Source organism: Pleurodeles waltl, chromosome 11 (assembly GCF_031143425.1).
Source record: "Pleurodeles waltl isolate 20211129_DDA chromosome 11, aPleWal1.hap1.20221129, whole genome shotgun sequence".
NCBI lineage: Eukaryota > Metazoa > Chordata > Amphibia > Caudata > Salamandridae > Pleurodeles > Pleurodeles waltl.
The window spans coordinates 32716500-32732204 of record NC_090450.1 but is presented as its reverse complement, the minus strand read 5'-3'; the positions used below and the strand labels follow the sequence as shown (position 1 = coordinate 32732204).

The 15705-nt window shown below is 39.7% G+C and overlaps 1 protein-coding gene across 2 annotated transcripts in view; it reads left to right on the top strand.

Moving 5' to 3' along the window:
* The window catches only part of LOC138266549 (cytochrome P450 2J2-like), an 87669-nt gene that overhangs the window by 54476 nt on the left and 17488 nt on the right, over window positions 1–15705 (top strand). For both annotated transcript variants that reach the window (XM_069215403.1, XM_069215402.1), the window contains one exon: window positions 5798–5958. In XM_069215403.1, coding sequence (XP_069071504.1) covers window positions 5798–5958 — 161 coding nt within the window. The remainder of the gene's footprint in view (window positions 1–5797; window positions 5959–15705) is intronic.

Here is a 15705-nt window from a genome sequence, read left to right as displayed (position 1 = left end):
TCTGGCTAAAAACACACATTTCTCTTTCCTCAATGTCAACCCAGCGTTTGAAATCCTGTCCAACACCTGTTTCAAAATTAAATTTTGGTTCTCCACTGTGTCTCCAAAAAGCAAAATATCATCCTGGAAATAAATTACATTTTTAAGTCCCGTAAGACATCTGTCATTACTCTCTGGAAAACATCGGCAGCAGAACCTACCCCAAAAGGCATTCTGGTAAATTGAAACATACCCTCCATGATTATAAACGCTGTTAGAGGTTTGGAATCCTCATGTAACTTGATTTGGTGATATGCAGGTTTCAAATCCAACTTCGTAAAACATTTCCCACCCCTCAGCAAAGTCAAGAGCTCATTTATGTTGGGGAGTGGAAATCTGTCCGCGACAACACATTGATTAAGACTTTTTAAGTCCACACAAAATCTCAACTTGTTATCAGCCTTATGAGTAATAACTACTGGAGATATCCAATATGAGGTCTCTATCGGTTCGATTACACCACTCTTCAACATCTCTTACAACAATTTGTTGACCTCCTCTCTAACCATAATTGGTATCCTTCTAACTCTGTGGTGAATTGTTATCGTCCCTTGTTTAAACTTGATTTTGTGCGAGGAACCCTTGAGCTCTCCCATCTCATCATGAAACACCTTATCTGCACTTCTAATAATATCCTCTGTCGTCACTTCCTGTACTACCATAACAGGATTTTGAGCACATGGATTTATTACAATATGTAGATCATATTGATGGACCCACCCCAGAATCGGTGGACCTGCCTCTGCAACATATACTTTTCCCTTTACCTTCCTTTTTCCAAAATTGATGTCAGCAACCATGTAACCTATTATTTCAATTTCCTCACCCTTGCAGCCACCCGGGTTGATATCTTTTGGCAATAACCTGACATCTGGCCAGTTGGTCGTAAACAATTCTTTTGGTATGATAGTATACAAAGACCCGGAATCAACCATAAGATCAATCCCTTTCCCCCTTATGATAAATTCAGCTGTTGGTCTTTGTCTTCTGTTCACCTGATGCCCTACCATCAACACTCTACCTGCACATAAAAAATAATTTGATTCTTCTGCCAACACTGCCACTTTTGTTTTTGCTATACCCCGACAAATCCTTGCAAAATGTCCTTTCTGACCACACTTTCTACAGTCTTTTCCTCTTGCGAAGCAGTTTCTCGCTTCCGTACTATGATTATAGCTGCCACAGTTGTTACACATCCTATTGGTTACCCTCACATACTGATCACTTTTGCTCCCTTTGTTCACACTTGTCCCACATTTACTAATAACACTCTCTCTATCTGCATGCCAATCAACAACCGTCACACTATTTTTTTCTTCCCTCTTATCCATCTCCCTCATACAGTATTCAGATTCCTCTATTATTTTAGCAATCTCAATGGCATCTCTTAGAGTAGGATTCTTCACAGCCCACAATCTCTCTTGAATTTTGCGACTGCTGCACTGTACAATTAGCTGGTCATGTATCATCTCCTCAGTCATAGAACCAAACTGACATTTTAACGATAATTCTCTCAGTCTAGTAACAAAATCATCAATTGACTCTCCTGACCATTGTGGCTGGGTACAGAATTTATGATGCCTTATTACTATATTCCGACCCTTTGCAAATCAAATTTCCAATTTCTTCCGAGCTTCGGTATAAACATCTACATCAGGTTGGCCTTCCTGAATGGGTAATGCAGGTAGGTACTTAAAAATATGTTGCCCTTCCTTTCCCAAAGCATTCAGTAAAATTGCTTTTTTCCGACCATGAGAACAATTATGACCATCAACCGCCTCCAGATAATTATCAAATATGTCCATCCATTCCTCCCACTCCGTTGACGGCTCACCTGGTTGAGATAAGAATGGAGGTGGTGGTGCAATGGCATGTAAATCCATGGTGTCAACGGTTTGTGCAATAAAATATTAGAATCCTGAAAAGAGAAACAACAACAAAAAAAACACAAATATGTTCCCCCCCAACTGCAACCCTACTATGTGAATACAACACAATGTTTCCTAGATGAAAAACAGCTCACTGTCCCACCAAACCACTGTATCCTGTTCTCTCCTGCAGTACACAAAAACAAAACAATTTACTTCTCAGACTTCAGCGTGCACACAAAAGCTTTTTCATCATTTTTATCGTCTCAGCATCAGTTCCTGTATGTCTGATGATGGCCACTGTATCCTGCCCGCTCCTGTAGTGCACTGAAAAGAAACAAACAACAAGCGTGGACACAAAAGCGTTTCCTCTTCTGAATATTAGTTCCGGTATGTCTGATGACAGCCAGTCCCAGTTTGCTTTAGGCCTTTTCCTCTAATCAATGACGGTGTACCCGGAAACTGTTCCTTATTCTAGCACAAAGCTCCAATAGCAGAACAGATCCCTCAACAGAGTTGAAAGGTAATGAGCTGCTTACTTTGTGCTACGCGCGTTGACCCTGCGATCGAATTCTACCCGTGTTTACGTTTGCGCTACACGCGCCTGTAACTGAAAGCAATTCAAATTCAAAGGCTCGCGCTGTGATAAACTTTGAATTACCGTGAAATATCCACTTTGAGCCGCAATCCAAAACAGCATCCAGTGCATAGTATGCTAAGAACCACTATGTCACTGTCTCTGTCGCTGTTACCATGACTGCAGTTTAGCAGCATTCACCTTCAGTCGGCAGCACATCCCTCTTGATCTTTGTCAGTCAGCAGCATCAGATCCTGTGAACTCCCTGGCCTTATTGCGTTTACACAGTCTTCACCGCTTGCCAGTTGCCCAACACGAATTTCCTCGTGGTAAAGGTCACACCGCTCCTTCACGATAGAAGCTGGCCCCATCCTCGTCGCCAAAATTATGTTGTGAAGGACGTACTGACGCTGATATTAGTACATATAAGGTTTATTAAGCTCAGGAAATAGATTTGACCTCTACCTCAGCCAGCTCCTTACAACCATCTGAGGTAGAATGTCCCTGTTCCCATCACAACACTCAAAGGTTCTATTCATAAAGGCACAACACATTATAACAGTAGCCCTAATGCCCGCAACAGGAAACACAACATGGACACATCACATTTTTACATTGAAATCTGACGTGTTTTTTGGAAAGTGCCTAGCTGTGGATTTTGGTCTCTAGCTAAGCCGGCACCTAGGTAAACCTACCAAACCTGTGCATTTGTGAAAACTAGACACCTAAGGGAATCCAGGATGGGGTGACTTGTTGGGCTCTCACCAGGTTCTCTTACCCAGTATCCTTTGCAAACCTTAACACTTGGCAAAAAAACACTTTTTCCTCACATTTCGGTGATAGAAAGTTCTTGAATCTGAGAGGAGCCACAAATTTCCTTCCACCCAGCATTCCCCTAAGTCTCCCGATAAAAATGTTACCTCACTTGTGAGGGTAGGCCAAGTCCCCGTGACAGGAAATTCCCCAAAACACAGCATGGACACATCACATTTTTCCAAAGAAAATAGACCTATTTTTTTGCAAAGTGCCTAGCTGTGGATTTTGGCCTCTAGCTCATCCGGCACCTAGAAAAACTTAGCAAACCTGGACATTTCTGAAAACTAGACACCTAGGAGAACCCAGGATGGGTTAACTTGTGGTACTCTCCCACGACAGGAAATGCCCCCAAAACACTACATGGACACATCAAAATTATCAAATACAAAACTACCTGTTTTTGTGGGGGTGATGGGGCAGGGGGGACGGACACCTGCATTTTTGGTCCTGGGCTCAGCAGCCATCTAGGGAAACCTACCAAACCCAGACATTTCTGAAAACTAGACACCCGAGGGAGTCCAGGGAGGTGTGACTGGCGTGGATCCTCCAGTGTTTTCTTACCTCAGCAAACCTCAAATTTAGCTAAAAAAAATCTCATTTTTCCCACATTTCTGTGTAGGATCACTGCAGCAGCATAAAATTCCTACCACCCAACGTTCCCCTCAGTCTTCTGATAAAAAGGATATCTCACTTGTGTAGGTGGGCCAAGTGCCTGTGACAGGGAAGAGCCAAAAACACTTAAAAAATGAGGGGGAACCAAGGCGGGACCAAAAGGGCAGTTTAGAAAAAAAATGTTTTTAGGCAAGTGGGGCAGAATTTTTATCAGTATAGATGCGACAATGCTAGGTGGTAGGAATTTTGTGGATTCCTGCAGATTTCGGAAGGCTCCATCACAAAAATATGGGGAAAATGTGTGACATGGCAGCGTCCCAAAGTCCAAAAAGTGCAGCCCTCATCATTCCAAGTGGGACGACTTTGAGAGTTAGACAAGTTCTCATGGCCCAGATGTAAAACCAAAATAATCAAATGTCCTCTTGCTTGGTGTTGGGATAAGATCTTTTAGTGTGTGGGGGGAGAGCTGAAAGACTGTTACCCCCTTTAGTTTGGGAACATAACCATGCCCATACTGGTTGGTAGTCACAACCCCACTATTTTTTTTAATTCCCTGGCATCAAGTAGGCTTTCTGCCCCCCTGGGGGGTGGATCGGGGGTAATTGCCCCATCTGCCCACCAATGGGCAGAACAACTTTAACCCCATTTATTGGGGGTGGGGGTATGGCCATACCCCCACCATCTTTTTTTGAAAAAAAATATTCCCTGGTGTCTGGTGGAATTTCTGCCCCCGTGGGGCAGATGAGCCTTCTAAAAATAGGCCGATCTGCCCCCCAAGGGGGCAGAAATGGTCTAAAATAAATTTGTACCGCCAGGGGAGCAACACTCGCCTAAGGGGTCGCTCCCAATCTGTAAAACACTTTTTTTTAAAATCCCTGGTGCCTACTGCTTTCTGCCTACCTTGGGGGCAGATCGGCCTAATTAAAATAGCAGAAATGGGCTAAAATAAATTTGGCCCCTAGGGGAGCGACCCTTGCCTAAGGGGTTGCTCCCCTTTTTTAAATTGTCACAAAAAATCCCTGGTGTCAAGTGGGCAGAAATAGCCTAAAAACAATTCCCCCCAGGGGAGCGACCCTTGCCTAAGGGATTGCCCCCCTGGTCAATGTAAACAAAAAAAAATCCCTGGTGTCTAGTGGCTTCTGCGGGGGCAGATCGGCCTAATTGATATAGGCCATTTTGCCCCCGGGAGGGCAGAAAAGGCCTAATAAACAAATTGCTCCCTGAGGAGCAACCCTTGCCTAAAGGGTCGCTCCCCTTATCAATTTAAATAAAAAAATACAAAAATCCCTGGTGTGTAGTGCTTCTGCCCCCTCCGGGCCTCTACTAGGACGTAATGGTTACACCGGACGTAACCATTACGTCCTTGGCAGGCAAAGGGTTAAACTCAACACAAAACAGAGGCAAAGCACGAAGAATAAATAAAGAGGTGAAGACATTAAAATAAATTCTCTTATGTCATAGAGAATAGCAGACAGCTCAAGTTTTGGAGACAGATTTAGGTGGAGCATTATTGGATAGTATTAGTGATTTCAGGAAGATATGATTCCCTTCTTATTGATGTAGTCAATTAAATATGCAAACCCTTTACTTGCATTTTTTATGAAAAGCCCTTTACCTTGTGTTGGTGTTGAGCGCTCATGTGGCAGGCATACTCATTTAAGTCCTCTTGTCTAAGCTAATATCATAAATAAGTATGTAAGCCAAGGTGCTGAGCACTGCATATCAGTTCATTATAGATGGTAATCAGTGAATTTGTTCTCTCCCATTGAATTCAAGATGCCTATTCACTTTGCCTTTTAATATCTGACCTGCAGTTTGGGCCATGGTTCAGGTTTGCATTACCCACTTCTCTTTTTAATATGACTCATTTCTCTTTCCTAATCAGGAAATCCCATTGACCCCTCACGGTGCCTCGTCCACACTGTCTGCAATGTGATTTCTTGTGTAGTTTTTGGCCGTCGATTCCATGTCGAGGACCCCATCTTCCAGCAGCTGTTGAAAGCCATTGATCTCACCATCGGTGCTCCAGGCACCTTCTCTGGAAGGGTAAGAACCTCATTCTTTCCAAAAATTCTATTCTTTTGCCCCTGTGATCCATTCTTCTTGCTCATATAATTCAACCCAGACTATTTATCTAGAGCGAACCAAACACATTGTTTTCTCAAAATGACACAAAAGAAGTACAGTTTATGTGACAGTTCTCATATAGGTCTGAAGACCGGCTGCCCATTATGGTCATACTTGGCACAAGGCAAGTATTAAATAAAGATTGTTCAACAAGAAAATATAACATGGAGTGCGTTTATTAAAGAATGTCCAAGGATAGGAATTATCTACTCAACATAACGCCCCTTCTGGACGAACTTCAACACTCTGTCAACACCAATTCCTCTGCAAAACACATGGAACATACTATACTAAACCATTTGTAGAGCCCAGCTGTAACCCATACACGGCACCCTTTTGCTAGTCTGAATGCCGAATGGAAGGACTCCTGGCTCTTACTGTGATGGAGAAAAGAGGTGGGTCTTTAAAGCATCACAAGAAACACAGCATCAAATGTGTAACACACTGCTAGATCTAAAGACGTTTTCTAAGGAAATCTACTCCAATTTCAACAGACGAAAATAGAGTTTAAAATGTTGCCTTAATTTCTTGCCTAACATTCAATACTTTATTACTATGGAAGGAAAGAATATACATGTTATGACCAACAAACGCAAACAAACTACCTCTCCTCCCCCGGTCAAGTAAAAAATGGTGGATACTAATGAGCCATCATTATTAACTTTATTGGAACAATTGCAAGCTATACGTGCAACGCACAGATAACATTGCAACAGAAATTAACAATATTTGTAAGGATATGCAAGTCTTTCAATGAAAGATTTTGATAACTCAATAAAAATTCAAGATAATAAATAAAAAATTGATAGTATTGTACTCATCACTGCAAAGGTTATTCCAAGACTAAGGGCCTGATTCTAACTTTGGAGGACGGTGTTAAACCGTCCCAAAAGTGGCGGATATACCACCTACCGTATTACGAGTCCATTATATCCTATGGAACTCGTAATACGGTAGGTGGTATATCCGCCACTTTTGGGACGGTTTAACACCGTCCTCCAAAGTTAGAATCAGGCCCTAAATCTATTACTGCAACAGGCAGTATAATTTCCACACTTTTAACTCGCCAAAGGATGTTGAAGCAATAACTGTAGACTTTAACTGCAAAACTTACTACCTGGTCTTCTTCACTTAAAATTCACAGAAATTTTTGAAATTGATAAGGCACAAAGAATTCCTACCCACTGTAATCCAAGCCACACCAAACCATGTTAAGTGCTCATTGCCACACTCCAGTGATGGTCAGGCAGTTGCAACTCTGGTGGTCCGAACACTACATTACAACCTTGGTGGTGAGACCGGCAGGGACCATTATCTCTGCCGGGAACGTGGTTCTTGACAGCATGACTGCAGTCTGAGTTGTACTCAGCGCCGCCTGGCTGATTACAACTCCCCTCACCGCCAGCCTTTCTATGGCGGTCTGATTGCTATGGAAAGTTTGGCAGTAAGGGTGTGATGGGGGCCACAGGGAGGCCCCTGCACTGCCCATGCCCATGGCATGGCTGGGCCCCCCCTGCCCAGCACCATCAAAATGCACAATGTCTGATTTGTAGACAGTGTGCATTACGAGGGTGCTGGTCAGCCCTCTCTGTAGTATAGTACAGGGCTTGGCTTCCTTAAGAGAGCCAAGCCCTATATCGTAGCACTGTTCCCACCGGACTGACTGGCGGGAATGCTCTATTACAATATTCCTGCCTTTCAGCCCAGCGGAAACATTGTAATTGGGGTGCGGGGGTATCACCAGTATGACAGTGGCGACCTCATCACAGCATTGGCAGTCGGATGGTCCGACCACTAATGTCGTAATGAGGCCATAAAGGATTTTTAAAATATTGTGTTAGTATCATTTGGTAATGATAAGGAAGGCGGCAAGAGAGATTCCACCTTTATTTGTTAATGGCAATAACATTTTTATACATCAAGACTTTGCAAAGGAAACTATTAATATTCACAAAGAATTTACAGCACTTTGATAGGAGATCTCTGGATATACATATATCCTCTTCAATCCATCCACTATAAGAATTGGGCAAGATAGTTTTTCCAAGTCATGTCAGCGTCCTGAAGATCTACATGCATTTCTGTTCATGGATGTTAATGAGAATGATGCTTGAATGTTACGTTTTTGTAATATCTTCACTTAGCTTGCCTATTTTATGATTTTCATCATTAGGGCATTGTCTCTGCTGGCCATAATGTGCAAGCATGTTTGTGACTCTGTCAATTTGTGTTGTCTTATCTATTTTTGTGTATGTATTTCCTTTTTATCTTTGTTTTATACATTATTTGACCTACTTTTTAGACTTTCCTCTTCCATTTTATACTGATATCTCTCTTTTATCAATATGGCTAACGCTAATACAATTAAAATTGTTTCTTTTAATCTAATAGGTTTAAGACACCCTGTAAAACAAGTGAACTGTTTTTTTGGCTAGACATAAATCAGATATTTCTTTACTCCAAGAGACTCATATAGATGTTACAATTTTACAATATATGAATAGGAAATGGTCAGGTAATATTAATTCTTCACCTGAGTTTAATAAAAAATGGAGTTGCTATTTTGGTTGCCCAAAAACTTCATATTCAAATACTAAATAAATATTCTGATGCAGAAGGTTGTTATCTTATAGTCAAAATTAAAGCTGATAATAATGTTTTACTTTTAATTAATGTTTATGGCCTGACAAAAGATGATCCACAATGTTGATCCTTCTTTACATCAGAAGTACTCAAATTAGGCAATGTTCCACTCATTATTGGAGGAGATTTTCATCTAATTTGTGATCCTTTGTTGGACTAAACATCTTTAACTAAAAATCACCCTCCTAAAGATTTTTAACCTCTTAAATATTTTTTAAGTCTATTAAACTAGTTGATATTTGGCACCTGTAACACGATACAGGTAAGAATCTGACCTTTTTCTTGAATCCTCATTATTGGTACTCCCAACTAGATTATTTTATAATATTCCATCAATTATTTAATTTTGCCTCTGACCCTTTTATTCATAATATTGATATTTTGGATCTTGCGCTTATTTCTTTTGTTTTACAACTTGACTCTACTGAGCAATCACAACATAGATGGTGTATGAATGTTAATATTGCCTTGAATGAAAAAAGATAAACCAAAACTATTATCTGTTATACATGACTATTTTACTTTTAATAAAGAAGATTCTACCTCAGTTATAAATCATTGGTATGCATTCAAAGCATATATCAGAGGTGACATTCATATCTACTATGGCTCATGATAATCAGTACTTAATTCTAAACTTAAAGAACTAGACCAGAAAATTGCTAAGTATGAACACCTCTATATCTTGTTATGAATTAAGTTCCCACTTAAATATAGGGCTGGAATTCAGATTCCTAATAACAAAGTTAAATTCTGTTTCAATGCTAATAGATGAGGTAGGCTTTTAGAAAATGATCTTCATACACAATAATTAAAAATCAAATTAATGTAATTCACGGCTCTAATTGGAAAATTGCTGTCACACACAAATAAATTGTTAATGAGTTTTTGGATTGTTCAACATTATACAGCAACCCTCCTTCCATGGATCTTCTTAGCATTGATACCGTTTTGATGGTTTACCTAAAATTTCTTCATGATTTAAAAGTACTGGATTTACTGATTTCCCTTGAAGAGATTGTTTCAGTCATTAAATCACTTAAATTATATAAATCCCCCAGACCCAATGGTATCCCAGCTGAATTTTAGAATATTTCTTCTGCTGCATCTATTTAAAATAATTACTCAGTTTCGGAAGACTGGAGCAACCTCTGGATCTTTCACTAAAGAATTAGTTATTGTTTTCCCAATACCCAATAAAGTTCCTACTAAAGAAACAAACTATTGTCCAATATCTTTAATCAATCAGGTTTGTAAGATTTATGCAAAAATGTTAGAAACTAAACTATCTTCTATTTCGGACAATATTATTCATGTTCATCAAGCTAGATTTATGAAACGTAGATACTGTGTGAACAATACTAGGTTATTATTCCATATAAATCAAGCTAGTCCATCATTTTCTTATCCTTCTGGAGTCCTCACACTAGATGCTGAAAAAGCTTTTGATGAGGTCCATTGGTTGTATTTATTTCGTACTTTACTGGTATTTAATTTTGGCTGTTCAGTTATTCACATGGTTTCAGCATTATATTCAGGTCCTTATGCCCGACTCTTTATTAATGGCCAAATTTCTTGAAATTTGATCTTTAGAGAGGCACCAGACCGGGATGTCCCTATTCCCCATTACTTTTTATCCTGGCTATTGAACCCCTCCTCTCTGCTATTAGAAATTACAATGAAATTGAAGGGCTGTGTATCAAAGATTTTGCTATTAAAACTTCAGCATTTCCTGATGATGTGTTGCTCTATATTAGCAAACCGTAATCTTCTATTCCTCCTCTGTTAAATCTAATTCAAACATACTCTCAGGTTTCAGGCTAGACTTTAAACACTATCAAACATATTTTTTCCCTCTAAATATTCAAAGTACCACAGATATGCTTCCTAACAAAAATATGATATGCAAAAATCCAAATTTAAATATCTTGGTATTCTTTTTTCTAACTCTATTAAACAATCAATCACATTCAATTGTGATGACACCATTAAACATATTAAAGATACACTTCTTCAGTAGTCCTCATTACATTTATCTTACTGGGCAAAACTGATGCTATAAAAATGGTTCTTGCTCCTAAAATCTTTTACCTTCTTTCAATGATTGCGACTTGGCTTTCTTTTAAGTTCTATAAATCTATAGATGAATTCATTTCTAATTTTATTTGGAAGAACAAAATCCCTTGTATTAGTTTAAAAAAATGTAAAGTTCTGAACATTAATGGTGGTTTTGATTTACCTGATTTTATGAAATACCATAAAGCGTTCATTTTAAAAGAAGGGTCTGTTTGGTTTAGTCTTACAGACTCTAATGAATCACCGTAATGGCTTCTTATAGGAAAAAAATTGGTATCACCCTTCCCTTTTAACAGGGCTGCTAACCATATACAACTCCAACATCTTTCTCAAATCATCTACCATTCTCAAGTTCACTAAACTAATGTTGCAAGACTTATGGCCAGATGTATCAAAGTTCCACTTTGCAATTTCTAAATAGTGAATTTCAAGAAATCTCTTTTTGGGAAATGCAAAATGGTATGTAAGAAAATGGTGATTCCCTAATAGCGATTCCTACAGAGTCACAATAGCAATTAGAATATCGCTATTAGGAAATGGGACTCCACTTGTTCCTATGGCGTCCGTAGGTGCGAATGGTTTTGCATTTCCTGATTTGTGATTTCCTGATAGGAAACTGCAAATTAGATAATGAAAAACCAAGGGTACCTAGGGGCCTAAAGCCTCCCTTTATACTCCCCAAAACAAAGGATGTAAACATGTAAAGCTCACACATGCCCTGGGGACATGTGTGCGCTACATGGCTCTTTAAAAAATGCTTTTTTGGTGCATTTTTAAAGATTGCACATGGTTACCATTGACTTAGAGTTGATGGTAGTAGCATTTCCTAATTGCTCATTTTGCATTAAGGAAATGCTTGCTACATGTACTTAGGGAATCGCTGAAAGGAATTACCTATTTGTGATTTCCTATTGAGGGAATAACAGATTGTGATTCTCTATTTGGAGTCACAATTTTAGGAAATCGCAAACAATTGTGATTCTCAAAAATTGGACTTCTTATGCCTTTCATACATCTGGAAAGGCTATTTTGCATTCACAAATGGTCACATTTACCGATTCACACCATTTGCAAATGCATAATGGGTTGATACATCTGGCCCTTAAATTCTCTTTTTCAGTCCACGATTTCACTCACCTCCAGTATGTCACTATTGTATAACCCTTTAATCAAACTTGTTCGCACAGAAATATTTGGGAAATCTTGGATGATGGCTGGTATTATATACTTAAAAGACATATGTCATAATCATTTCTGTTTATCCTTTAATGAATTACAACAACAATTTCAACTTCCTGCTTCAGAAAGTTTCAAATATGAACTTTTATGTAATACTATTCTTGATTCATTTTCTAATAACTTACCGCTAAATGACATCTTTGATCTACAAATTTATATTCAAACAGTAGCTGCATCTCCACATGCTGGTTCTAAATAATATTGAAAATGGAACAATGTTACATGAGATAATATTAACTTTCTTTCAACATTTTGAAATAGTGAGCTTAACTTTTCTCATTCTCAAGATATATGGAAAAAAATATGGTTAAGTAATATCTTGTGATGACTTCCTGTTTCTTTGGATTAAAATAAGGGGGTCATTCCGACGATGGCCGGAACTGAACCGCCATGCCGGCAACGGTCTTTTGACCGCCACCAGGGTGGCGGTGCACACTACCATATAACAAGTGTGGCGGTTTGGACTGTGCCAAACTGCCATTGCCCCATTCCTGCCGCCAGGGCAGTTGGAACCACCTGGCTGGAGACAAGCATCTCTGACCCAGCGGGCCACCCAATACTGCCACTGGTTTTCCGAGTCCCCTTTCCGCAAGGGATTCCGTGGCACTAGCACTGCCACAAAATTGCTGGCAGAAAGGTACCGGCAACAGGAATTTGAATTTCTGTTGCTGGTAGATGACTCCCCCACCCCCCCACTCCCAGTAGTGACTCCCCTGCCCCTGATCCCTGTACTTAACTCCGCCCCCCACATACACACACGCACCCACAGAAACGCACACCCTGACACACACACTCACAAAACCCTCACATTCACCCGGACACACACGCATCACCATCACACACGCACGCACAAACACTCCCCTCCCACCGCCACATTCATGACATGCATACACATAACCCCACACAGCCATTCACACACCCCACACCCCTGACCTTAGGGAGGACACTTACCTCGTCCGACGACGTGCTCCTCCCTGAGGGGATGGGACCCGGCTCTCCCACCACCAGCCTCGCCTTATCATCAGGACACCACCAGGCCTTATTACAGGTCGAAATACGGCTGGCGGAGTCCTTTTGGTGGGGCAGGGCCGGCGGTGGAACTGCTCTGCACCAGTGACCGCTAGCACAACTACTGGAGGATTTCTGCCCAAATTGTGGCAGAAATCCTTCAGTACTAGGAATATGGTGGTCCTCTGGCACCCGCGACTTCGGCGGTCTAAGCAAAAGACCATCAAATTTGGAATGAGCCCCTAACTCTTTTATACTATTTAACTGTTTACAGGTGTTTAATGCAAATCTTTCAACTTCCCCTAATTGCTGGCATTGCAATCTTACTTCTGGTTCTCTTATGAATGCAAGGCCATGTTTAAGTTTTGGAAAGAAGTTTGGTATATCATTACTAAAATATTTAAAATGTCAGATAATCTTCCTTATGAAATGTTGATTTGTAAATCTATCTCACTTTCAACAAAAAAGTCTGATTTAAATAAATTGCTAGACTTTCTTATATCTGCTATTTTAAAATTAATTACTAATAGTTGGAAAGATGCTTCAACATTATCAGTTCACTCATGGCGGACATGGATCATTTTTACTAGACGTGGTGTTATTCCTAATTTATCTAATTATCACTCCTTTCGGAAACTGATTGATGATTACATAGCATTGCATTTATAAATAGTTTTCATAAGCTGTTTTAAAACTAGATCTCGATTTAAGAGATTCAAAATGGTAACTTAGTAGCTCTTCTTTAGTCATATATATATATATGTATATATTTCTTTTTGAAATTTGATGTATTGCAGCACATAGCAGTGTTTACAAATACAGGTACTTCCGTCATATTATTAATGTTATGCAATTTCAATCTGCACCTTTTTGGGGGTCTTTTTTGTATTATCACTCAGTATATCATAACATTCAATTAAATTATTTCAAACATAATTTTTTTTAAGATGGCTGCATGTGAGTTTACATTATTTGTTTTTGTCAGTGCAGCTGTCAAACAATTTTATTACTGACAATAATATTGGATGGGCCTTGTGTCTGCCTCTTTTAATTCTTGGCTTTCTTTGGCCAGCCTTTCTCAGCCATTGACTTGGACTGTCAGTCACTGTTGACTCAGCCCAGTGCAATATTCATCTGTAACCTAATGCTACTGGCTATTTAGGTGTATCCACTCTGTGCTTACATTGAACTACATGAGGGCCTACTTTACAGCTATAGCCCTCTCTGTTCCCTCCAGGCTTTATTGTGTGTCTGCTGCATTCATTAGCACATTAAACCAAGACCAATTGGCTTTGCTTGATGGTTTTTGTGTGCACATGAATGGTTTTTGTCTTATCCAGTTTTTCTGTAAATGAAGAATGACTGGGCACCATATGAATATCAGGACAGACTGTATAGTAGATTTTTATCAAATCTATAGCGGGTAGAAACTATATATACGACTGTTATTAGTAACCTTATATTTTAATAAAACGCTAAATAAAGTAAACGATTATGGCAAACACTGTTAGGCATATCATTAAAAATTATTGTTATTTATAGAATGAAAACACACACTATGTGGCACTTTGTAAGAGTGTTTCACTTTCTTGCAGGGAATAGCCGAATATGTTGTTCTCAGTAGGAGGAAGCCTTCTTTCAATGATAGCTGACAATAACGTGGACTAATTGGAGAAAGCAAATAAAATGCCTGCTGCAGTGCATAAAAGTTATAATTGTAGGGGATTGTTTTGTTTAGTGAATGCATGTGTGCCCTGATGAAATGAAGTGACAAAAACAAGGTCTCATTTTCAGATAATCCCTCAACTAGTCTAGTAGAGGTAGAAGGACAAATACAATTAGCGAATTGAAAACTGTGAGACAAAAATACTCTTGTAGGCTGATCCAAGATGCGGTTAACAAAAATGTTAAAGGTTCAGGGAACAAAAACGTCAATTGCTGAATGTTGCAGACCCAAAACCCCTTTCTCTTTCTACGGATTCTCCATGAATGGCACACGTACTATTGCACTTAAAACCTAACACCGGTTCCTCTTAATCTCTTACTGTTCTTAGGTGGACTTCAGATTGAGGTGTAGGGTTTAAATATGTTTGGTCAGCAGTAGTGGCATTGGGCAGGATACGCCCGCAGATAAGTTAGCTAGTACAGTATCAGACAAGCACACTGGGGCAGATTTAAGAGCCCCTAGCGCCTCCTTGCGCCACATTAGCTTAATTTTCTATGCAAATGTGGCCCACCAAGGCCAAAATCGCTGCGTGAAATTTACAAATTTATGAATGCGCCAGGCATAATGTATGCAAAGGGGAGGGGTGAAAAAATGGAACATAGAAATCTAAAAGATTTCTTTGCGTCATTTTTTTCAACACTTTTAATTCCTGCTCAGAGCAGGCGTTCAAATGAGGCACACCATTGTTTACAATGGGCCTCAATGGGCTTTGCAGGATTAGCATCAACATTTATGACGCTTATCCTGCAAAGCTATGAAGTAGCATAAAAAATGTTGACGCTAGTTCCATAACAATTGCCATGGTGTGCCGAATCTTAGATACTCGCACACATGATGGAGGTAGGGGTGCGCTGAGGAGTGCAAGATAAGTGGTGCTGCACTTGAACATTGTTTTAAAGGCTGTCCCTTCATTGCCTGGTGCCCAATATGACTGCAGCAGTTCCACTTGATACATCTTAGGTTTATGTGATGGA